Raw genomic sequence first — 25,092 nt, forward strand, 5'->3', positions numbered from 1 at the left:
TGCTAAAAGCAAGTAAAAAACTCTCGTCGTAATAAATAAGATTCAGCTCAAGAAATATAATTCAAATAAGTTTACTCCACCTTTTCTTCTACAGCAACAAAACTGACTTTAATTAGTAATTACTAAATAATGGTCAAAGCTCATTCATCCGCCGTTGATAATCTGCGTATGATCTTATTCCAAATTGAATTTCACTGTATAAAATTTATTATTAATATTCATGATATCATAACTTATTTAATAGTTTTCATTTTTGTTTCAAATTTTTTGTCTTAAACTTGTAGCCAATGTCTTTCTCTAATGACTCGATAATCAAAGCCTTTGTCCATAATGTTCAAAGCTCAAGTACCACTAAATTTGAAACTAGAACTTTGGGATAAAGTTGATTCTCACCTTCCAACTCAATTGGAATAAGTCCTTTCGCAATGAGATCCTCCCACGGACAAGAAGATAGTGGAGCCTTAGGACCCATGATTTTATCTATAAGGACATAGAAGCGAGAGAAAAAGGGGAAATGAGAGCATGTTCCTCTGAGTGTGGTAACTCGTGAGGTTTTAAGGGTCATGAAAAAATCTTGATTTTACACAGAAAAAATAAACTTTCTCATTTTACTGTTTGTTTTTTTTACTAACATAAGTTATTGTTTAAAAATAATTAATTAGATAAAATTTTCATTTTTTAATAAAAAAAATAAACTATAGAATATGTACACTATTTAAAGTTAAAAGTTTAAAAATTACGTCAAAAGTATCATCTACGTACAAATTTAATTTTTCAAAAGCATCAAATTAATTATATATGAAAAAAATAATTTCCTTCATAAATTTAGCGAGATATGATGTATATTCTTTTCATTAATTAATAACGTAATTAATTTAAGTTAGGTTTAAGAAAAATAAATGGAGTTCAAACTTATTAAAATATCTTAAATCAAATTTACTATAATGTTTTTAACCCAAATTCAATCAGCTCTACCAAATTTGAGGGTCGGGTTAAAAGACTTTTAAATTTTTATTGAAATCTACTTAAAATTTAAATAAATAAAATATTATTTGAAAGGAAAAAGAAAAGACATAGTTTGGTCGGAAACTTTTGAATTTTAACGGATGAGTCCAAATTAAAAAATTAGTTTTATATTGTCCCTTTCAATAGACCAATGAGTAGATGCCATACAATTACCTTTTATTTTCTTTTAATTTCATTTCATATATTGATTTATAAAATAACATAAAAAATACATTGTTTAAATTCAATGGCAGATATTAATTCCTGTGAATATGTATGTATGTTCTGAAAAATCACATCAATTTTTATAGAATTTTGCATTTACATTATATATGAATGCGTAATGGAAATAAAACAAAATATAAAAAATGGCAGGGAAGAAAATGAAAGACATAAAATAAGTAAATTTTTAACTCATTTAAATAGAGAGAAAAATAAATAAATGAAAAGAAAAAAAATACTTTATTTCACCACTCTTTGATTTGATAAAAAAAAAGTGTCAAGATAATTACTACCATGTCCTTTATGCAGATTTTGTATAATTAAACATTTTATGTGTCACTTAAGATTCAAATTGAATAGATCCTAATATTATAATAGAATTAAATTAGACCTATGTTACTTTAAAAAATTAATTTTAAGAAAAAGGATAATTGAAGTCTTATAAAAACTATTTTAACCTTTTTTTTTAATTTAGGTAAATTTTTAGAGAAATATTTATAATAAAAAATATAAAAAATGAATAAAATTTCTTTTATAAACTAAAAATAACTTATTTCTTCAAATTTTAAAGATCTTAAATGAGAAGCTTTCTACGAAAATAGATAAGTATAAGTTTAACTTATAAAACAAATATTATTTATTTTTATATTAATTTATTTTTTATAAAAATTTCTCTAAAAATTTATCTAAACTAAGTAAAAAAAAAACATTTTAACTTGATTTTTAAATGTACGGGGTTATTTATATCAACTTCTCTTTCACTCATCTTGAAAGCGTGTAACAAAAAATATGTTTAAGAACGTTTTTCTAACAAAGAAAATGAGATATTTATGAAAAAAAATATTAGTAATTAATTTTTTAAACACTTTTATGTTAAACAGTGTGTCGCTTCATTTATCTCTTTACAATAATTTTTTTTATTTTTTTAAACATATGCAATATTGTATAAGATAAAAAGTTATAAATATTAAATTTTTATTCAAAATTATAAAATTTAATGCAATTAAATGCATTAATACTATTCAATGCTATAATCTTTAATAAGAATATATTATATATAACTTCTTATTATTTACAATATTACACAATTAAAAATTAATTTTTCTTTATTTGGCTTTCCAATTCTCTTTTTGTGCAAAAGAATGAACACATTAATAAAAATATTATTAAAAATTTAAAATATTAACTATTACTTTGTAGACATTAGTAAAGGATAAACATAACTTTTTAATGCATCACAGTATAATTTCTAATAAGAAGCTATTATTTATTATTATTTTTAAGACACTGATTAACCTAATATAATTTCATTTTTGAGAACTTCAAATTAGGGAGTGTGACTTAATTTATAATATGTAAAATAAAATTACAAACTATTTACATTTATAACTATTTTATTTGCTCTGGTAAGTTTATGACTTACCACTTTTTCAAGAAATGTATCTTCCTAATAGAAGCAAAAGCCAATTCGTTAACTCATACCGTAAACCGGACGTATATACCTGTCCCGATCATAACTTGTGGAGCTCTTTCTGCAATCCAAAAATGAATGTGAATAAGAACCAATAATAAAATTAAAAATAAAGGAATATTATAATGGAATTGGAAAATATTTATTATAATGTAAAATAAAGTGCATTTTGTGCTTATTTTTAAGTAATTAAAAGTACTGAACTAGTTTGTTTAGAATACTCATTAACAGAATAATAATAATATAAACGCATTTCAATACAACACTTTATTAAGAATAATGTTACACTTTCAAAAAATTCTTATAATATTTCATAGCTTTATTTTCATTTATTTTTCTCTATCAAATCGCTCGTCTATTTTATAATTTTTTTTCTTTTTATCACAAATTGTAAAAAAAATTGTATGAGTAAAATTATCCTTCTATTAATCTACAAAATGGTATGACTTCCATCCGGGTGTCAAGCAGTGGCAAAATTGCAGGGCAAAGATAAAAAAACTAATGCTCACATGTCAAATGTTAAATATACCATACAAATTTGTGTAAAGGATACCCAGACAGTTGACAGGAACAAAGATACCGAGTCATACGTGGCTCGAGATTCGCACCCCCGCCACTTTATCCACTGTGGTCCCTCTAGAATTGAACTTTAAGCATTCAACATTCCAAAATTGTCCACAGCTTGTTAGGATTCCACACCTGGACATATATATAGACCTTGCCCAGATAAATTTCAGCTTAACTCATACCCTTTAAACAAAAGTGAAAAATTCATCAATCCAATCAATTTGCTATCTATTTTCTATTAAAAAAATTGTGTTTGCCTCCAGCAATGTTGAGTAATGTATCATATTTTTCAAATGCAGCAACCATAAAATCAAAACTCATGTAAAAAACCATGTGAAGTTGAGCCTCCGGGTTCACAAGTGCCAAAACACCACCAAAATAGCTGGCCAACTAATTTTATTTAGCTACACTTAAATCTTTTGAAGTTTCTTCACTTTCCCTATACCTTTTTTTATACCAGCCGCTTCAAATCTGCATCAAAAGATTCCTTTTTGCTCCCTCCTGCACTTGAAGCATGTTGAATCTTCTTTGGTTTTCTGATGCTGTAGTAAACAAGAGAGTAGAAAATCATTTTCTAACTACCTATTTGCTTCCTCAGGACTACTTTGACAACTTTGTCTTTTCTGTCTCCACGTCTCTCCCCACAGCTTGGCCTCAGCAACAGCTCGCTCTCTTTGTGAGTCTTTAGGCAAAATCACTGATGTCTCTTTTGAGGACTCGTCACTCTCTATCCCTCCTGTGTTAACTACGTTGGATACTTTTGGGGCATATTGCTTGGATGACAAGTACTCTATAGCTAGCACTATATCACCCGCATCAGGCCGGTGACGTGGCTCTTCTCGAAGACACATGGCTGCTAATTCAACGGCCATCCTTAGACCAGATCCTGGGAACTGACCTTTCAACCGTGGATCTGCCAATCTTGGAAAACTCCTTTTGTCCCTAAACACTGGGCGTGCCTATAGACATTATGAAACCACGCTTAGTTAACCTTGCAACTGGGAAAACCAACCTTAACTTGATAAGGTAGAAATAGCGTATATACCCCAGATCATAACTATATCTATCAAGCTATAACAACTTTCTTATGAATTATATGCATAGCCATATGAAACTATAATGTATTCTCAAATTTATGATTTCGCGACGAATGATCGGTTTATATTATCTTATCAAAATTAAGACTTTGGATAGCATTTAACCCAATCGCATATTAGGAAGAAATATCATGTAATATTCTGAAACAAGGGTTAGACCATGCGAACAGAAAGAGCAATGCAATTATATTCCCCGATATATTTAGAATAATGTATGTTATTCAACTAAGATAAAAACGAGTAACGTGTACGTTGTTAATCATGGGCCAGAAAAGTAATTTACCCAGTCAACGAGATGCTTGTCTGGGCCACGAGTATCATCATATGCTCTACGTCCAGTAATTAACTCCAATAACACAACCCCGAAACTGTAAATGTCTGATCTCATTGTTAATTTTCCACTAGTGGCATATTCTGGGGCACAGTAACCTTGTGTTCCCATAACCCTAGTGGCAACATATGATTGGTCTCCAGTTGGACCAAATTTTGCAAGCCCAAAATCAGAAAGTTTTGGATGGAAATCTTCATCCAATAGTATGTTGGAAGATTTTAGATCCCTGTATATAACAGAAGGCTTTGCTTCATGGTGCAAATAGTTTAGTCCATTTGCTGCTCCACCAGCTATCATCATTCTGGTATTCCAATCAAGAGGTTCTTTATCAGATGAAATATCTGCAAATAATCATAAACATATTGAGGCACAATGAAAAGTAACTTCTTGAAATATATCATGCAAATGAACAATAGAGTGCACATTAATAAGTGACCAAGTGAAACCTCTGTTTATGATTAATGAAAATAAAACAGTGAAATAATCAAATAGGGTGTGATCGTTAGTGTTCCTTCAGTCCCTTTATATTTAACAATTTAAGTTTTTCTTTCTTTGATGAGAATAGGTGAAAGAAAAGCAAAATAGTAAAAAATAATGAACCGCTAAAATTGTATGTAATTGTATCGATGATAGGGAATCACACTGGTATGTCATGTATTGCATGATTCAAAGTAATTTGCAATTCATCACATGATAAAAATCATTGGCTTGCCGCATCATTTCGAATCACGTAATTTGAATAATGAGTTGTGCGATTCTAGCAACTAAGGTTGCAACTACTTTGTAACAAAGAAGCGTGCCAAGCATACACGAGTCACAGGAGTTATAAAGCATTAACATCCGATACGAAACATGGCATTAATGACCTAATTAGCAGAACCTCTCTTCATCCCAATTAATCATGGATAGTTAGATGGAGTGTAATGAGTAACTGATGGCAATTTTGTGTTGAAGACAGTAAACGTTACGTTATATTATATACCATGGAGATGAGATTCTAAGGATCCCAAAGGCATGTATTCATACACAAGAAGACGTTGATCCCCTTCAGCACAGTAACCAATCATGTTAACAAGGTTGGCATGGCGTAGAAGAGAAAGCATGAGAACTTCCACCAGAAATTCTTTCTCCCCTTGGACACCAGTAGTATCAAGTCTTTTAACAGCTACAACCTGATCAAACAATGCAACATACTGATGAGCATTGTTAACAAGAAACAGGTACAAAAAAACAAATCCATCCATCAAAATGTACCTGATTTGTTTTCTCTAACTTTCCTTTGTAAACAGTGCCAAACCCACCTTGCCCAATAAAGGTTTCATCCCTAAAATTTTTTGTTGCCGTTGCAAGCTCTCGGAAGGTAAATATGTGAGCCTTATTAGAGGGAATACTCTCTTCTGTTTGATTTTCTTCTGGTCTAACTCCTGTATCAAGTCATGTCATGTTAACTTGAGAATACAAGTTAAGTTTAGGGCTTTTCAGACTTGTGATCACCTCCATGACACAAACCATAAGACAGGGTTATAAAAGTTTCAGCAAAAAGAAATAACAATTGAATGACATTTGCCTTTAAACTAATATTTTTAGATAATAGAGCTATTCGTAAAAGAAAAGGAGAGAACAAAAAATAGGAGACACCCTTCTAAAGCAAGCAAGAAATGAAGAAAGATATTCAGCATTTGAGAGAACATTAGCTCATAAGAGCTTCCTATCCCTCAGTATATATGGTTTGGGAATCTTAGTCTATATTTATACTTTATGTGCTCTAAGTTGATTGTACAACCTTCGTATTTCCTATTATCTCAAGCATTATGATGTCCAACAATCTTTTCTGAGTAGCCAAGAGAACAGAAAAATAAAAAAATTGGTTCTATTAGTCCAAAGCCAAAAGTTCAGCGAGCAGGCATCAGGGATTATGTGTATGCTTCACTTAAGATTAATTCTCAACTAGGGTGTCCATCCCTTTCATTTCATCGTAATTTACTTTTTCTAGTAGCATACTGTTACTGGATTAAAATTGTGTGGAATGAAGAAACTGTTTTACAATTTTACTAATAGGAAAGTCAAAGCAATTGATTTACTTTATAAGTATATATGACAGTTTCGAAAGACCCTTGGGTCCAGTATGATAGTGGAAGATGAGCAGGTAAATTCAACATCAATAATAAAAGCTACAAAAGCCCTTTCCCACTTAGTGGAGTTATTTACATGAGCAGGAAAATTCAGCAACCAAAAGAGAAAGGTAATGTTGAAACTGCTGTGAGCATAAAAATGATTTACACCACTACACTACTGCAACCATAGTCTATGCATATTACTTCTTCACTGCAAAGGTAACTTTGTGTCATATGAAGGAAGATAACTGCTATTCTAAATCTATATAAGATGTTGAAATGATTATGTGCAATTTGTACTAACTGTGTATACATTGTGTCCACGTATCTTGATGATGAATTTTAAAAGCAAAATATCAACTTCATTTAAAAGTGAAAATCTCTAAATAATTGGTATTAAGTAGACACACACAGAAAAGATATAACATTTTGCTTTTAAATTGGAAATTTCTTGCAAATTTTTTTTACATCTGGAATGTAGTCTGTGGTTTAAAGCTATACTAGAGCGATTTAACAGAGATTCCCTTCAGTTTATAACAAGTGCACCACATATGATTGTAAAAAATGCAATTAGAGTAAGGCTATGATAATCAATACAGGGAATTTGAGAGTTGAAACAAATAGTATCCTCCAATGAAATAAATAGTGAGTTTCAATGGGAAGCAGGGAACACTTAAGCTCTACAGATGACAAATAGTATCACCAAAAGTTGATAGAAAGCATATACTCACACTTAACAACTGTCTTCCTTCGTAAAGAAGGAAGGAAATTCTGATTATGAGAACAAGCAAAAATGTGATCAATCACCACAAAAGGTACATCTGTAACCAGTTCCTATGACATTAGAGCCATTGAAAAAATCAATGAATTTCACACGGCAGAGCATTACTTCGGCTATGTAGTGATTTTCCAAGGTTTACTTAAATGCAAGGGAGATGAGGTCTTTTCCTAGTGGTTTTTATAGCCTACAGCTACAGTAGTACTAAATTGATTTCAGATGAAGCATTACATTTCAAATTGATTTCAGCGTAACATTTTTATCAGTTTAACGATTGCTACCTCAACGATTTCTCTTAGAATTAAACGTTTATGCTTGCACTTCAAATAAGAAATAACCTGAAGATAACAATAACCAAGACCTTTTCTTTCTCTCTAAGCACCTTGTCAGAATTATAAGCAAGAATCAGTAGAAATTTCATCTAACAAAAACTTCTAAAAAAATCTAAAGCTTTGTCTTAAAAAATGATTAAAAATGGTGGTGAAGCACAAAAGCTGAGATTGAAGGATAACATGACACAGTGAATTCCTTAAAACCTAAGCCCATTAAAAAATAATAATAAATCTTGCAAATTACTATTTAAACAAGATTAAACCTTTATAAAAAGAAAACTAAATGACCACTAATAAAGTGTAAGAAGGTAACCTGAAGATTTTTGAGGGACATTCTCTTCAGGTTCATCATTCTTCGCAACCTTGTTTTCTTCCTCCTGAGTCTTGAGGTTCTTCCCTTTGCCCTTCCTCCTCAACCCAAAACAAGGGCATCGACCCATCACCCCTACAAGAATTCAAAGCCAAAACAAACGTTTATGGTGCTGTTATGCAGAAACAGTGCGAGCCTTTCAATTGCCAGAAGAATATGTCGTTTTGAAAGAAAGACAACGATACGTACACACACAGATCTCAACAGAATCTCTCACACATTCAACGCCACCTCGGTGTGTAGGTGTCGTTTGCCGCTATGACATTCAAAAATTGATGCAAGTTTTGGCCGAAAAAGAGAAGAATTTGCAGGCAATAATAATGTGATTCGTATAAATGGCAAATTCCCCGGTTTCGATTTTGTTTCCAATAATGTTTTCCTCTTTCCTTATGGAGGAAAACCACTGCTCTTATATGGCACAGTTTCTACGATGACGTGCATGTCCATTTGCTTTCTGTCCATTTGCTTTCTCTTATAACGTACTTTCTCTACAAATCTGTCCTGTTATGCAACATTTGTCTCCGATTTGGATTTGGTGCTGTTCAAAATGGTCCAGTCATGGTGCAGTGAAGGAAATCTACACCGTCCACACTATATCCAATGGCTCTCTTTTGTAATTACGACATCTGCAAAAATTAATAAAACTAGATTTTGCATAGTTTATAATATATATATATATATATATATATATATTAATTGTTTATAGTGTATTATTTATAATTTTTCATATCTGTATTTATGTTAGGTATATTTAATAAAAATATTAAAATTTATTTGAGGAAATAAATATTAAAATATTTATTCAATGTTAAATTTTTGCTTTATATTAATTTAATAATTAATAGAAGTTTATATTTGGAAATATATATTATCCGAATATTATTTTTAAATGAAAATAATATATTTAAATGGTATAATTATATATGAATAATTAATATTAAAACTATATTATAATTATTTATTATTTAATCAATTTTTATAAAATGTGAAATTTATCATGAAATATTTAATATTATCTTTATGATTAAATATTAATATAAATAATATACAATTATAATCTAATAATTAAATTATTATATTTTATATTAAATTTTTAATAGTATAAAATATATAATTTATATATGTGTAATTTGATAATTTTTTTGACGGATATTAATGTATCAAGGCTTTCATAGTATCCAAAAACTATTTATTTGACAATATGTATCGTTCGTTGGCGGTGGTGGCACATGCAGCATTGGAAACTTTGTATGTTTTAATTACTATTTAAGTTTTATTATTTCTATAAAATAGTCATTTAACATTAAGATACAGTAATTAAAAAATATATTTTATTATAAATATTATAAAAATTTATTATATATTTTATATAATTTTATAGTAAATTTTTTTAGAATTATTTATAAAATTATATAAAAAAGATAAAAAATAAATTTTGAAATAGTATTTATTTCTAAAATAAAATTAAAAAAAATAATTCTACATTGAAATTGTAAGATAACTGTTATTTAGAGAAAGAGAAAATTTGATAAAAAAATAAATTTTCAAAGAGAAAGAAAGTAATTAATATTAATGTATATTTTTAAAAATGTTATTTTTTTATAAATATTTATTATTATATATATAATTTATAATAATCAATCTATTATTTGTAATACTCTTATTCTAAATTTCATGTAATAAAAATAATTTTTCATTAGAAATTATAAATTTCATTTATCTTTTATAAAAAGTTAGATTATTTTTAAATACTATTTTTCATGATTTTTTAATTAATGATAATAAATTAATTTTTAATATTAATTATTTTTTAAAATTTTTCTATATATTGTAATATTATATATATATATATATATAATAGTCTTACTTTTTGACATTTTTTAATACAATATTATAATATTATTTAAATTATATTTTTATTTATGTATACATTATAATTAGTCTAATTTTATTAATTTATTATATTCAAGTATTTTTATAATAATGTAAAATTCTCAACTTTTATACATTTTGATTTTTATAATATATTTTAATATTTTATATTTATAAATTGTGTTATTTAATTACTGAATTATATGTATATTTATTTTAAAATAAAATATTTGTGTATTTTATATTACTATTAAAGTGGCTATTATAATAGTTAGTTTACAAAAAAAAATATTCACAAAAAATTATGTAATCATAAAAAAATAATTAACTCTTTCTTAATATTTTAAAGTATTAAATATCTTGAGATAAATAAAAAGTATTTCAGTACAATATCATTTAATATATTGTGTCTAATTAAAATTTATTAGAATGAAAAATATCATTTATCAATGTATAAACATAATATTTTAAAATAATATTAAAAAAATATATTATTAAGTTTAAACACGTATTAACAATCATGTATTGATTTTTAAATTAAATATTTAATAAAAAAATTTCTTGTTATTTTGTGTCATAAAAAAAATTGTATAAAAATTAAACTAATTACTCAAATACATACGTACGTGCTTATAAAAATTAAATTAATTATTTAAATGTTTAGTTTTTATCTTATTAATTTAATAATATTTTTGGTTTATTTAGTGATAATATGTGCATGTGTGTGCTAAAATTAAATTAAATATTTAAATTTTGATCTTAATTAAATTAAATTACAACTGTTGGATGGAGTAGACGGTGTAGATTTGTGTGAATGCCGAAGTTGTACAACAACTAATTACAAATTCATATTGGATGTCCGTGAAAGACCCTATTAGAGTTTGGAACGCAGTGAACCCTTACCCCTTACGAGGAGAGTTGGATGAAATAGGAAGCATGGGATTGACGAATTTTGTGCTGACGGTGGCGGGTGTGAGTGCAGTTGTTCTTCTTCTGAGGAGTGACGTGAAGCAATCTGCATCTATCTTCAGGCGCAATGTCAAACACATTCGCCACTGGCTGGAAGAAGAAACTGCAACTTCCTCCAAGTAAGTCCCCTTTTCTATTTACTTCAATTTGTGCATCAATTGGTTGAATATGACAGAAGACATTAATCCAGCAATATTTTGTTGCATAGATTATTAAACGTATGATTGTTCTGCTGTTGGTCTTTATGGTCATTGGAGGTTTTGCAAATACTATGAATCATTCAAGTGCCTCACTGGGCAACCAGGCTATGCTAATTTATTTATTTATTTATTTTGGGGAAGGGGTTGTAAATTAATCAAGTCTAGCCAAACACTTCAAATTTAAGATTAGACTCCAACAGTAAGTGAATGATTCAGCTCATATGCGCACTTAACTAATTGTGTAAAGTTTTGTCGGTGGGAATTAACTAGCTTCATAACACTCTGCTAGACTATCAACCCTGACCCATTTTCAGATTATGCTGTAACCTATTCCTCATTTAATGAATTTGTTGAGAGAATAATTATCATATTGGAAAATTAATTTCTTTCTTTCTGAACAACTACTGCTTTTATTTCTTTTTAATTTTCTTTTCAATTGTTTTAGTGTTTCATGTTTTTGAATCAATGTCTACCCATCTAAAATGTGGAATTTGATGAAAGTTCAACCTTGTAAATATTATTGAAAACGAAGAGAGTTGGTAGAAAATAGAAAAGTACAAATCAAAGAGAAAATTATCATTTTTCTAAATATATCAGTCCATTGTAAGGGAAATTAAGATATTCAACCTACATATTATATAGGTCAGGAGACAATTATGTGATACAAACTGGATCAGAAAGTGGAAAAAGAAAAGAAAAGAATGATAGGAATCTTTATTAAGAGAAAATAATTGAACAATATACCCAGGTTTGTTGAGAGATCTGGTAGCCTCCCTCTCACAACAACTTTACCCAAATCAGATCCTCCTTCTAACTCCTTTCTATTTTATAACCTCTCTTTTTGTTTGCAAATTGAGCTGAGTCCTCAATTAGTGTAGTTTCTGTTATTTAGTTACAAGTCACAGGGTTGTGATCCCCTATTGCCCCTTTTTTCTTTCAACTGTAGACCTTTTTAAATTGGTGGTCACCTAACAATTCCCCCTAAAAGGAGCCACCTTGTCCTCATTGTGAAATCATGGAAAATTATCTTGAATATTGGCAGCTGTTTCCCAACTCTTGTCACAATCTGGTAAGTATGCAATTAATGAGCACCTCTACATCTCCAAGGAGGCCTTTTCAACTGCTGATCACAGCTTTTGGTTGCAGCTGCAATTCCAAATATGCATTGAGCACCAAGGGAAGTGAGTGAGGAGAGTGGGGAGGTCTTATTGCTCTATTCTATTTAATAAGGAGACATGAAAAACAGGACAAATCTTGCTTCCTTTAGGCAATTCATGCCTGTAAGCCACAGATCTTACCCTTCTCATTACCTGAAAACAGCCATTAAAACAAGGCCTTAACTTTTCATTAAGTTTCTTGGCCAATGACCTTTATCTTGTCAGGCTGCTACAAGGTACACCCAGTCTCCAATCTGAAACCCCAAGTCTTGTCTATGTTTGTTTGCAGAAGGCCTCATATAGTTTTGTGCCTCTAGTCGGTTCAACCTTAAGTCAGTGAGCTATTCATCTTATTGTTGTGACATCCGATTCACCTGCCCAACCTCAGAAGGGATAGTTTTGCCCTTAAAATAGTGGTGGGATCACTTCCATATAGAGTTTTAAAGGGTGTAGCTGTAGTTGGTATTGAACAAGAATTCAGTGCTTTATGTTGAATTCTCTAGTTCATGAAACTTTTCCTGCTTTATTTTGAAAGGAAGCAAAACAACTGCAGTTGGTTGGATCAATCCAATTTTTCAAATAAAACTTGCTTAGTACCTCATTTTAGATTTATTGAGTTGGTTGTTAAAGTAGTAGTATTAAGAGTATTTTTTTTTTTGATTCATTGGTTGTTAAATGTATGCTTTGAATATTTTCAGATCATAATTTGATGACTTTTGGTTTGATTGCTAGTTCTCTTTTATAAGAGTATGCATGCAATGCTGCATTTTGAATGTCTTACATTTTTGTACTTAGTTATTTATATGTTCAGATACTTCCTTTCGTTTTTCTTTTACATCATAACCCAATGCTATTTTTATTTTTTAAAAATATAAAGCAAGTCAGGAGAGCTGAGGGATATCAAGCTTTGTGATTGCTTTTGTGGCAACTATTTATGATCAACTTGTTAAACCAAGAAAAAGGTGTTTTAGTTCTAAAATTTTATTTAGACATTTTTTGGGGGTAGTTCTAAATAATTATAATGTTTAATGGGAACAAATGGAACAAGATGTGCATGAGGATTAGGTTTTATTGCCTTTTTCTGGTTTAACGCCAATCTGTTGAAAAAATGTTGTTGTTATAAATATAGAACAGCTGTTGTAGTTATCCCACTTCTTTTATTACTTAGGCAATGTGATAGCAAACCATTAATAAAGCAAGTGTATGTTAAAAGGATTAAAAGAGGGGTAGGGGTAAATTAGTTGGAGGCGGTTAGTAAGAAATTATATATAAAAGGAAATATGATAGGATAGAAGGTAGGGAGGAACAGGATCACTGTAAGATTGGGGAGAGTCCAGGGTCACTCAAATACCCTGTGAACCATGTAGCATTTCCTTTTGTTTCTTGGTCACCTTGATTAGGGGCATTCATATGAATAAAATACATTTAAATGTTTCGTTTTTCATCTATATCGAACCAGTTCTAACACAATGTCTTGATGTTTTAGAGAGTAGGGGATGAGGAAGGATAAAATCAAAAGGGACTGGCTTGAATAGAAAAGAGTTGCCTTTCCAATGTGATGATTAACAAGTGAATAAAGATGAAGGAACAAAGGATTGTGTAAAATTTCATTATGAGTTGCTTGCATAAAATTTTAAAATTAAAATTATTTTAGGGGTAAATGGTAAATTGCATTTTTTTCAATAAAAATTATAGCTATCCCTACTCATTAGTCCACAATTACTATAGTATCAAAAGCTGCAATTGAGGAAGATTGGTTCCCCCAAATTCCTTGGCATTAGAGAATGAATTTTTAGATTCCTAGTGGGAGTGTGGAACTAACCATGAATTTTGTGCCTGAAATGGGACTCTTGATAATACTGCAAAATGTGAAATGCCTATATCTTGATTACGGTTTTTAAATGAATCATTTGATTATGATTACAACGAATGTATACTCTTTTGTTCCACTCCTTCCCTCAAACAGTCTTTATGTAAGTGATGGCTTATTACGTAGATTATTCACAGATTGTAACATGATTTTGTGCCGTCTTTTCAGGGCAATGGAGAAGCCCACTCCTAAAGAACTGGAATCAAAGGTTCCTCCAAAAGATATTCCTAAGGAGGACAAGCATTAATGTTTATGCAGGTGATGGAGATGTTTAGTGCTGTGATTTTGTTGTTTCTTTGTGCTCTTCTTACCGTCTTTGAATGGAATCATATTTTTGTTTTTGACTAAAATGAATCCTCTATCCATGTCTGTTCATATAACTCAGACCAATATTCATAAATATATTTAGCAATAATACGACAGTTATTGTTATTCCACATTCACAATTTTTAGCACATTTGCATGATTTGACTGCCGAGAACTATCTGGCTGTAAACTTTCTTAGACTTAAAAATGCTATCTTTTGGTGTGCAATATTTTTTTGGTTACTGCTGTGAAGTGATTTATATTCGACCTGAAAGTTTACATTGATTAAGGAAAACCCTTTTTCTCAGGCATATAAAAATTAGTAGATGGAGATGAGCATGTCTAAAGTTGACAATTTGCTTGTGATGAATTGTAAATTTGACTTATTATGTAATGGGTTTATGGCTTATGGCTATTATCGCCTTTATGGGTTAGGACACGTATTAGGATTTACGCAAGAACGGACCTATGGACAATAATTTATCCTTAGGTCCGTTCAACCTGTGACGTGTTGAAGATTTTTAAATTCGAATTGTTTTGCACAATAATTTATCATTATAAACGGTTATTTGTTGCTCGTGTGTTTTATATTATTGCATGAATAAAAAGTTATAGTAGATTATTTATTTATTTTCAGAAATAAACACATACTAAATTTTACAATAAAAAATTTTTTAAGGTAATTTTTTTTAAAATACACATGAAAAAATTCACATACTTTTTTATATATGTGAAGGATAAGTAACTGCTGTACACATTATCTAATTTTTAGACGCACATACAAACAAATATAATAATCAATTTAACGTTATAATTCATTTATACAAACAAATTTTTATTTTCTATTAGCTGTGAAGCACAAACACATTTCTTGTTTGAAGTATTAAGGGGTCAAGAAACATTTCTCACATTGACACTTTCCATACACTTATTCAACACATGTCACACACTCCTCAATATGTGACTATTTAAAAAGAGTAGACCACTAAATTAATCTCTCAAATAGTAACAATTATACATATTAGTTTTTATTTATTTAAATTATTCTCTTAATCTTTCATATATTAGTTTATCATGTATTTAAATTCTTGTTGTTAATAGATGTCTGAAAAATGTTAACTTTTGTTAAATAATCGTGGAAACTAAAATAATGTCATTTTGCACTTCCTCTCTATTCTCTCTTTTCCCTCTTTTCATATCCATGGTATTCATAGTGGTCTGGTTTGCTGTCAGCTCTTTCTCTTTCCCTCTCCTTGGAACCACAGTGGTCATGATAATTTGCACCTCCAAAGTCCTTACTACATCTCTCACTTTTTCCCTCTTGTTGAACCCACATCTCTATAACTCAACAACCAGCTCCTTGTAAACAACAAACTCCAATACCATTACATATTTTGGATATGCAAAAGCGTTGTCACCATTGTTGGAGTTTGGAAGTTATATGTTTACATTAAAGGCATTATTGGTTATTCTTTCAAGCTCCAACACCACTGTTATTTGAAGGTTTTCTATGTATGTGTGTGTTTGAGAGAGGGAGGAAGCCATGAGGGGTGGCTAGAAAGTTGTGGTTGGGAGGGAGAGACATCGAAGATGAGTTCAACAACAATGCAAAATCGATTAAATTAGTTCTTAAGATTATGTCAAACAACAACATTTTAGCTTCTACTGTCATTTGAGAAACTAATTTGAGAGTTTACTTAATTAAAAATTATTCTTTTTCAGCACAGACACATGAGCTAACACTTCAATATAAATGAAGATACACAACTATCATTAAAAAAATTATTTTATAATTTTTAAATAATTTAGCTTAAATTTCAATGTAAAAATATTTAAAAAAATAATTTTTTATAATTTTTTAAAATCTCATTATTATAAAAAAATAAAATTAGAATATTTATTAAAGAAGGTAAATACGATATAATTTTATTTTGTTTTGAGATCTTTTTGTAAAAAGACTAAATATTAACTTTGTAAAATAATATCCCTCTTAATAGATTTTTGAAATTATATATATATATATATATATATATATATATATATATATATATATATATATATATATATATATAGACACATGAGAAAGATCAAATCACATCGGTGTAAATTATATCTACTCTTACATAGTTAATAATTTGATATATAAAGTAATTTTTATTGATGCAACCTTTGACTTGTAATTATGTATTACTTGAATTTTGAACCAAAATTTGTCAAAATCGAATATCTATAAGATTGATATGAGAGAGTCTTTATTTCCATAAATTTTAATAATCTTAATATCAAATTTTGTAATATGATTAGAACTTTTAATTTAATAGTTGATTTTATGATTAAACTATCTAATAAAAATTATTAAATGGTGTAACATTGGTGTGATTTAATCACACAAATATATATATATATATATATATATATATATATATATATATATACACACGATACAGTGATATTCTATATTGTAGATCTTAATTATGTCATAGCTTCATAGTTATTGAAAAGTCTAGTGAAAATCTTTGATAAATTGATCCTATAAATTTTTAATTTTTTTTTTCAACATAACTTGAGTTTGCTAATCAAATAAAAATCTTTTTGCCCATCGTTTATAAATAGCAACCTAAATAATTTAAAAATTAATATTGACTAAATTTTAAAATATTATTTTTATGAAGCTGGTTGACTTAAATAAGACGCATAATATTATATTTTTTTGTTTAGAGGTTTAGAAAGAGTCTTACTTTAAGTCATCAATAATTTTCATTTTGAATTGAGTTATACTAATTTATTACAAATATAAAAATCAACCAAAATTATATTTCTTTGTGATATTGTGATACATATATTTTTTCTCTCATATACACAATCATATACACTAACCACTCAAGTCACCAACTAATATTCCTATTCTTTGTCAAGTTCAACATACTCGTTAAACTTTTACAAACATTAATATCATAGAATATCATCAATTTTCAACCTTGTATGAACAACTTAGTAATCTATAGCTAAATTTCATGTTCATAGCCCAACTTTATTTCAATTGCAATGTACTAGAGAAATCAAAATGAAACATAATAATCACTCTACTTATACTTATCTCCCTTTTGTTGTTAGTTCATGTGAATCTTAAGCTCAAATAGTCCATTAGAATAGAACCCCTAAATTTCATTTCTTCTACTTGTTTATCGTTCCCTTCCCTCATGTATTGGACCTTATTTTGTTATAGGCCCCACCCCCCACTATGCCTTGCCCCTACCCCATGCTATTGCAACTTGCTTTTGCACTTACGCTCCTGTGTCGTGCCTTAAAGCATCCACGTGTCATTGCATTGAGGATTAGGAGTGAATGTGAAGATATGATAATAACTATTGGACATGAAAAATAAGGGATAGAAACTTTTTTTGGTCAATGGGTAAAAACATTTTAAATGTGCAGAGGCTAAAGAGCAAACGTTAGAACTTTAAGAGTCCAAACCACCAAGCACTAGATGAGTCATGTGTGTGGGCATAAAAGACTATTCCAACCCAAGACATATTAGAGATATATACATATAAATATTCAGTCATTCAACTAGATATTAGTCTGTTTTCTCTATAATAGTTTGTTATATTTTCTATTATTATTGTTAGAAGTTAGTTAGTTTCCATTTTGTTCTAACTAATTGTAGTAGTTAGTTTCTATTGTATCTACTTTCCTGAACCTATATAAGTTCTGTTGCCTCCCTTTCTCATTTGGTGAAAACAAGAATTCTTAGCCCACTTTCTTATTAAACATTTCTCTCGGCTTTTCTTTCTTCTCTAAAATTCTAATATGGTATCAGAGCCTTGAGTAAGAAGGTTGAGAGAATAAAAGAGCAAAATAAGGAGCTTGAACCTAAGTTGAAATCTATAAAGGAGAATGAAAAGACGATCAAAATCAAAGAGAAAGAATTAGAGAAGGAAAAACAACAATTGCTTACTAATCGAGAGAGCTTGAAGAATTTAAATGCTAAACTTGGTAAGATAAAATATGAGATTTCTCAACAGTAACTACAAATATACCAAGAGAGTGAGAATTTAAAGCTTACTAAAGATGAGAGGTTAAAGCATTCTCGTTTGCAGTTGGAGCTAAAACAAGAGATAAAATATACCATATTGCAGAAGGACTTTCTTATAAAGGAATCTAAAAACTTGAGGGAAGAAAGACAGAGGTTTGAGAAAGAGTGGGAAGTACTAGATGAGAAAAGAGTGGAAATTAATAAAAAGCAGCATGGTATTTATGTGAAGAAAGAAAATTTAAGAAAACTTCATAACAGTGAAGAAAAAAGGCTGAAAAGAGAGAAACAACTTATGCAAGACCTATAGAAAGAAAGAGTTGGAGAAGCTTGAATTGGAGAAGAAATCATTTAGAGATTCAATGAAGCAAGAGAAATTTATCGTCTGAAATGGTGAAAAATTAAAAGGCAAAAATGGTTCATGATTTTGAATCAAAGACAAGAAATCTTGAGAATGAAATCCAAAAAAGATAGGAAGAAATGGAGAAAGACTTCAGGAGGAATAGGAGAGTAAATTTTAGGAGGAGATGCAAAGAGAACTTAATACTATTAATGTCTTGAAGGATGTTACTGAGAAGGAATAGAAAGAAGTAAAGTCTGAGAGGAATAGGTTAGAAAATGAGAGTAAGGAACTTGAATCAAATAAGCAGCAACTGCAATCAAGCCAACGTGAGATGCATGGAGATTCTGAAATGCTTATGAATCTCAACTGGAAGGTTAAGAGGGAGCGTGAACGCCTTGTGGCTGAAAGAAGCCTCTTTCTTGAAGATATTGAGAAGTTAAAGAGTTGCACAAGTTATGGTATTGTTGTTAGAGACTTTGTTGTATTTGATATTCAATTACCTGATTGTAAGGAAAGAGGATCTATTCCCTCATATACTTTTCTTATTCTAAATGACAGGCTTTTTAAGAACTCCAATGACAATATAGGGGCTTCTGAATTGAACAGTTTTGGATCTATAAAGTCCATGTCTTGGCTCTGTAAATGCACATCCACGATTTTCAATTTGTCCCCAAGTAAAAGAACTGATGCTATTAATGCTTCAAAAATGGCTGGGGCGTCAACGTTGTTAGATGTGAATGTTAGTGTAGCAAAAGTAGATGGACTTGTATCTCTTCCTAGTATAGAAGGAGCTAGAGTTATTCTTGAAGAACGACAACCAGCAAGTCCATCTAGTTTTTCAAAAGCCAGAGTGTGGAGAACATAGAGTAAGGTAACATGTCCTTGAAAAACCCTATTTTATTGTTTCACTATTGAATATGTTGGTAGGATAGTTAACAGACATTACTTAGGTTTTTCTTTAACTTTATCTGTATATTAAATGTAATAAGTAATTTTTTTTTTCCACTTATATTGCATTTGTAGGGGTGACTTTTAACTTGGTAATACACTATGGGAATGGAATTCAATTCAATAAACTAATTTAAGAATGCAATTATGGAGCACTCTATTTTGAATAGTCAACAAATTAAATTTGTGAAAAATGATGACAATAGATGCAGGGTTAAGTGACTGGTTGGAATTTGTTAGCAAAGTTAGGACCACAAGTTCCTACTGGTTAAAGACCTATATGTCAAAACATACATGTGCAAGGGAATTTGATACTAAGAATGTCAATGCAAGATCGGTGACAAAGGTTATTGTGGACAACCTGAGAATAAATAACAAAATGGAATTAAATGACATCATAAGTGAGATAAGAAATACTTATGCAGTGGACATTTCTAAATAGACAACTTTTAATGCAAGAAAAATGGTAATAGAAGCAATAAATGGTGAAGCAACAAAAAGTACACACTCTTGTGGAGTTATAATGCAGAATTTAGGAGAGTTAACTAAGGAAATTCTTGTAAGATAAGATTGGTTAGACCAGAACACAAATTATAACCAAACTTTGGTAGCTTTTACATGTGTTTGGATGAGTGTAAAAGACGTTTTATCTTTGGTTATAGACCATTCATTGGTGTGGATGGTTGTCATATGAAGACCTAGTATGGTGGGCAACTTTTTATTATAGTAGCAAGGGATGCAAATGAAATATATTTCCCACGTAGTATAAACATAAACAAAGGAGACTTGGAGGTGATTTTTGAGTTTGCTATTGGAGGACATTGAGGACCAATTAACTAAGAAATATGTCTTTATATCTTACTAACAAAAGGCAAGTTTCAGTATTTAGTTTTTTCAATATTCTATACTTTATGTTAGAGGGACTCAATTCTAACTTATATAAGTTTTAAAGGACTAAATCCTAACACTGGTTCTTTTTTAAGGGTTTGGTACAAGTTTTTGAGGAGCTATTAATGTGTTTAGAACAAGGTACTGTGTTAGATACTTATACAGTAATCTAGAAAAAAAAATTTAGAGGGGGTGCAATGCTAAAAATGTTGATGATGGAGGCATCTAAAGCAACTTACCTGCAAGCTTAGGAGAAAAAATGAGTCAAATGAAAGATATGGATGTTATGGCTTATGAGTGATTGTCTGCAATCCCTAAGGAAAATTGGTGTAAACATTGTTTCAATTTTTATCCTAGGTGTGATGTAAATATGAATAACTTATGTAAGACCTTCAACATCACTACTTTGCAAACTAGAGTAAAACATATTCTAAGTATGTTAGAGTGAATTATGTTGTATTTAATGGGAAGGTATTCCACTCTAAGAAAGAAAGGGAATAAATTGCAAGGTGATGTCATGCTTAAACCTAAGAAAAAGCTTGATATGGAAATTGAACATAGTGTAAATTGGTTTCTTACATGAGCTAGGGAGTTGAAATTTAAGGTCACACACTTTATTTACACAAAAATTTGTTGTTGACTTCCAGACACATCTGTTCATGTAACTTTTGAAGTGTAGTGGACATTCCATGTAGACATGCTTATGTTGTAATATCATATAAGGAGGATAAGTCAATTGATTATATACACTAATACTATAGTAAGCAAGCATATATGAGATGCTATGACCATGTTATTAGTCTAATTAATGGTCAAAACAGATGGCCATAAGTAGAAAAGGATGTCATTTTGCCACCTTCATACAAAAAGAGACCAAGTAATCCTAAAAAGCTGAGGAGAAGGGATCCTGTTGAAGAACCAAACCCAGCAAAACTAAGGAGGTTACATTTCTAAGACAAATACAATAAGTGTATGAGGTTTGGACATAATAGGACTATTTGTCCAAACATGTCTAAACCCCTAGTTTAGTAGGTAAGTTCAAGATTGATCATTGGTTAAATTTTTTTTTTTTCATATTAACGACTTTTTCATAGGTTAACAAATTCTCATTTTTTGTCTATAGGAACATGGATCACAAACATCAATACTCACTACAAGCCAATCTGAACTTGTAGTTATCAACCCAATTGTCAACCAATCTAATACGTTAGCTTAATTTAGTTTTATTAGGACCCTATTATTTTTTATGTAGTTATGCCGTAAGATGTACAAAATAGTATGATCTTATTTTAGATATATTTATGCCACATGATGTAAAAAATAATATGCTCTTATTTTGGGTATACTTATGCCATTAGCCTCATGACAAAACAACTTAGAAGGCTTTTATTTTGAATGTAAAAATTTGCCAAGTTATTTTTTGAAATGTCACTTTATTATCATATTGCAATGGTCTTATTATTTTTTGTGCTACAATGTTATTTATTACAACATTAATGACAATACTAAGTGAAATTGCAATTGGATTCAACCAAAATTAGTTAAATAAGCCAAACACTACACACCATAATAAACAACCATTTCAGACTAAACAAAACAATATTTCATTGATGTCAAATTTTGGTACATGAGTCAAGCCATATTGGAATACATACCTAAAAACTTAAGCATTGTAATATCTATACACAATTACATATTACCGATTTGTTAGCCTTTCATGGCAACATACATTAACAATGTAACGTCCTTAATTTATTTATACAATTTATGAAATAATTTTATAAAGGAAATAGGAAACAAAATAAATTTACTTATATTCTTAATGCAAAGCTCGAGAAAATTTAAAACTTTCATCTTCGTTACTCGGACTTACAAAATATTCCAGTAGTAAAGCAATAAGAAATAAATAAATTTAGACTAAAATTGATATATATATATATATATATATATATATATATATATGTGTGTGTGTGTGTGTGTGTGTGTGTGTGTGTGTCGGCTTTATTAATATACAAAGGTTTCATAATTACAGTTACTAATTCTAAAATACATTAGGACTTATATATATCATTTACAAAAATCAAAATAACTTAGTCCTAATGAGCAATTATCTTCATACCAAAATATAGAAGACGATTCTAGTCGTTATCTCTAAGCTAACTCTCTAATTTAATATTTCTCTAGGGACTGGGCATCCTACTTCCCTGAAATATTTAGTAAGGATGAACCTCTTTTCTTTGTCTCCAAAACATAAGTAAATAATAATTTTAAGGCATACATATAAATAAACAACACATTAGCCAATCAAAAATGACAAATACATCCCAATAAAACTTATATGCATTCAACATTTATTAATATTATGATTTCACTTGAACATTCTCACATCGAGCAATATCTCATAATACGTGTGTTATAACCATATTAATTAATGCATTATAATACATGTATTATAATTACATCTGTCGATGTATTACAATACTTGTATTATAATCACACCAATCAATCAATTATGATTCACCTATTATAATTACACATCTCATAATTTCACAACCATTGCCCCTGTGATCCCTTAAGGTCTTCCTTTGTATAGATAGTTGCTGGATAACTGCAACAACATATATACAATGTGTGCTAACCTGACATCTTTTAACAAAAGCATGGTCAAGAGTTTAGGTCACCTATTACATATTATCAATCAATCATGTCGAAGGTCAGATACCTCCAGGTTCAGTTCAAAACGTACATATTCGATACCACATATAACCTAAGTCATCAAGAGCAAAGAAAACATATTTCATCATGTAACTAAATCAACATTAGTTTCACCCAAATACATATTTACAAACAAAGGACAAACAATTAATAATATATTTTCAAGTGTACAAAATACATCATGTTCTTAGTAATGGAAAATAAAACTCTCCTTACCTTGAAATGAAAGTTTAGAAAGAGATTTGTGAATAATCTTGCTTAAAGAGTTGAGTTCTTCCTAAATATCATAAAAGAAAGAATTTTGAGAAGTAAGAAATAGAGAAATAACTAAAGAACGAAAAACTAAGCTCCAAGAATTTACTTGGAGACGATTAGGGTGAACTTCCAAGCTCAGATTTGAAGAAAGATTCAAGTTCAAGGAAAGAAGATTGAGAAATCAAAGAGAGCATAAGATAAGTCGTGACTTAGATTATAATTCAAGTTTTCTAAGTTAAAAACCCTTAAATACTCTTTAACTCGCGACATTCTTACTACAACGAGAAGTTCTTACTATAACGAGTCCTTTTCTCGCTACAACGAAAAAACCAAACAATGGTACCAAACAATATGTATATGATCTTATTATGATATGAGTTTGTGGCTGGAATTAGACTGAAGAAAAATAGGCTAAGTTCTGGTGCAAGGCATTATCGCTGCAATAAGAATATCTCACTGTAATGAGAGGACCTTAGGTAAAAGGCATGCATCTGTCGCCTTCTCGCTGTAGCGACAGAGCGACAATTTGGGGCACATTTCTGGGTGCAGTCTCGTTGTAGCGAGAGGGTCTTGGTGTAGTGAGATTCTGCAGAAACCAGAGTGCAATTTTCTCTAAGTTTTTCGCTATAGCGAGAGGGCGTATGGCTGCAGCTAGGGGAGGGATTTTAAAAAGGGGGTTTGGGATTTGAGAATTCATTTCTCAAAATCCCTTCGATTCTCTCGATCCAAAACCCTTTTCTATCGATTAAATTACCTCTAAAGTCATTCGGAAGATAGATTGAAGGTTGAAATCACGTTTGGGGCGTTTGGAGGTAAGTTTTAATGATTAAGATTTTCATTTTTCAACCCCATCCTCTGTTTTCGTAATTTCCTTGGGTTCTCATGGAGTTTTTCCATGTGGTTAGGCCGAAATCTGTGTGAGGAGCATTTCCAAGGTCGAATCTGAGTGTGGGTCTTCAATCTAAGGTAAGGGGGGACTGTATCCTACTCTATTATGTGTGATTTGCTGTTAATTGTTGAGTATTGTGTGTGTTTACCTGAAATTGATGAATGTGAGTTGTATGCTAGATGTTGCATGATAGAGTGAATATTGTGAATAAATGTGGGTCCGAGGGCTGTGTAATATAGATGAATATTAGCTATGTACTGTGTAATATGAAATGAATGTGGGCCTAGTACCGTGTATTTAAATGCAATGTGGGCTGTGTGCCGTGTGTAAGCGTGATTATTGCATGCGTGAATGGAATAT

At 30.0% G+C, this 25,092-nt stretch overlaps 3 protein-coding genes across 3 annotated transcripts in view; 1 reads left to right on the top strand and 2 right to left on the bottom strand.

Annotated features, from left to right (window-relative positions):
* Positions 1–3,843: 3,843 nt before the first annotated feature.
* LOC113862268 (probable serine/threonine-protein kinase PBL7) lies at positions 3,844–8,357 on the bottom strand. The gene is made up of 5 exons (XM_027495359.1): positions 8,231–8,357; positions 5,948–6,117; positions 5,676–5,865; positions 4,646–5,034; positions 3,844–4,224 (listed from the first exon to the last, which is right to left on the bottom strand). Exons 1-5 carry the CDS (start codon positions 8,355–8,357, stop codon positions 3,844–3,846), a joined length of 1,257 nt encoding a protein of 418 aa, XP_027351160.1.
* The window catches only part of LOC113861393 (pentatricopeptide repeat-containing protein At1g77405), a 33,003-nt gene continuing 12,902 nt past the window's right edge, over positions 4,992–25,092 (bottom strand). The window contains exon 2 of the mRNA XM_027494193.1: positions 4,992–5,034. The gene's annotated coding sequence lies outside the window, so the exon portion shown is untranslated. The remainder of the gene's footprint in view (positions 5,035–25,092) is intronic.
* LOC113861395 lies at positions 11,037–14,772 on the top strand. The gene is made up of 2 exons (XM_027494194.1): positions 11,037–11,247; positions 14,524–14,772. The coding sequence occupies exons 1-2, from the start codon at positions 11,096–11,098 to the stop codon at positions 14,600–14,602; spliced, it is 231 nt and encodes a 76-aa protein (XP_027349995.1). The 5' UTR covers positions 11,037–11,095; the 3' UTR covers positions 14,603–14,772.

Source organism: Abrus precatorius, unplaced genomic scaffold (assembly GCF_003935025.1).
Source record: "Abrus precatorius isolate BTA unplaced genomic scaffold, Abrus_2018 Scaffold3, whole genome shotgun sequence".
Taxonomy (NCBI): Eukaryota; Viridiplantae; Streptophyta; class Magnoliopsida; order Fabales; family Fabaceae; genus Abrus; species Abrus precatorius.

What these genes read in the sequence shown, in the direction of transcription:
- LOC113862268 (XM_027495359.1), bottom strand. Translation starts at nt 8,357, where the DNA reads ATGGGTCGATGCCCTTGTTTTGGGTTGAGGAGGAAGGGCAAAGGGAAG. An exon ending in AGTTAGAGAAAACAAATCAG is followed by an intron (nt 5,866 to 5,947) that starts GTACATTTTGAT and finishes TTGTTTGATCAG; the next exon opens with GTTGTAGCTGTTAAAAGACT. An exon ending in ACAAGCATCTCGTTGACTGG is followed by an intron (nt 4,225 to 4,645) that starts GTAAATTACTTT and finishes TAATGTCTATAG; the next exon opens with GCACGCCCAGTGTTTAGGGA.
- LOC113861395 (XM_027494194.1), top strand. Translation starts at nt 11,096, where the DNA reads ATGGGATTGACGAATTTTGTGCTGACGGTGGCGGGTGTGAGTGCAGTT. An exon ending in GAAACTGCAACTTCCTCCAA is followed by an intron (nt 11,248 to 14,523) that starts GTAAGTCCCCTT and finishes CCGTCTTTTCAG; the next exon opens with GGCAATGGAGAAGCCCACTC.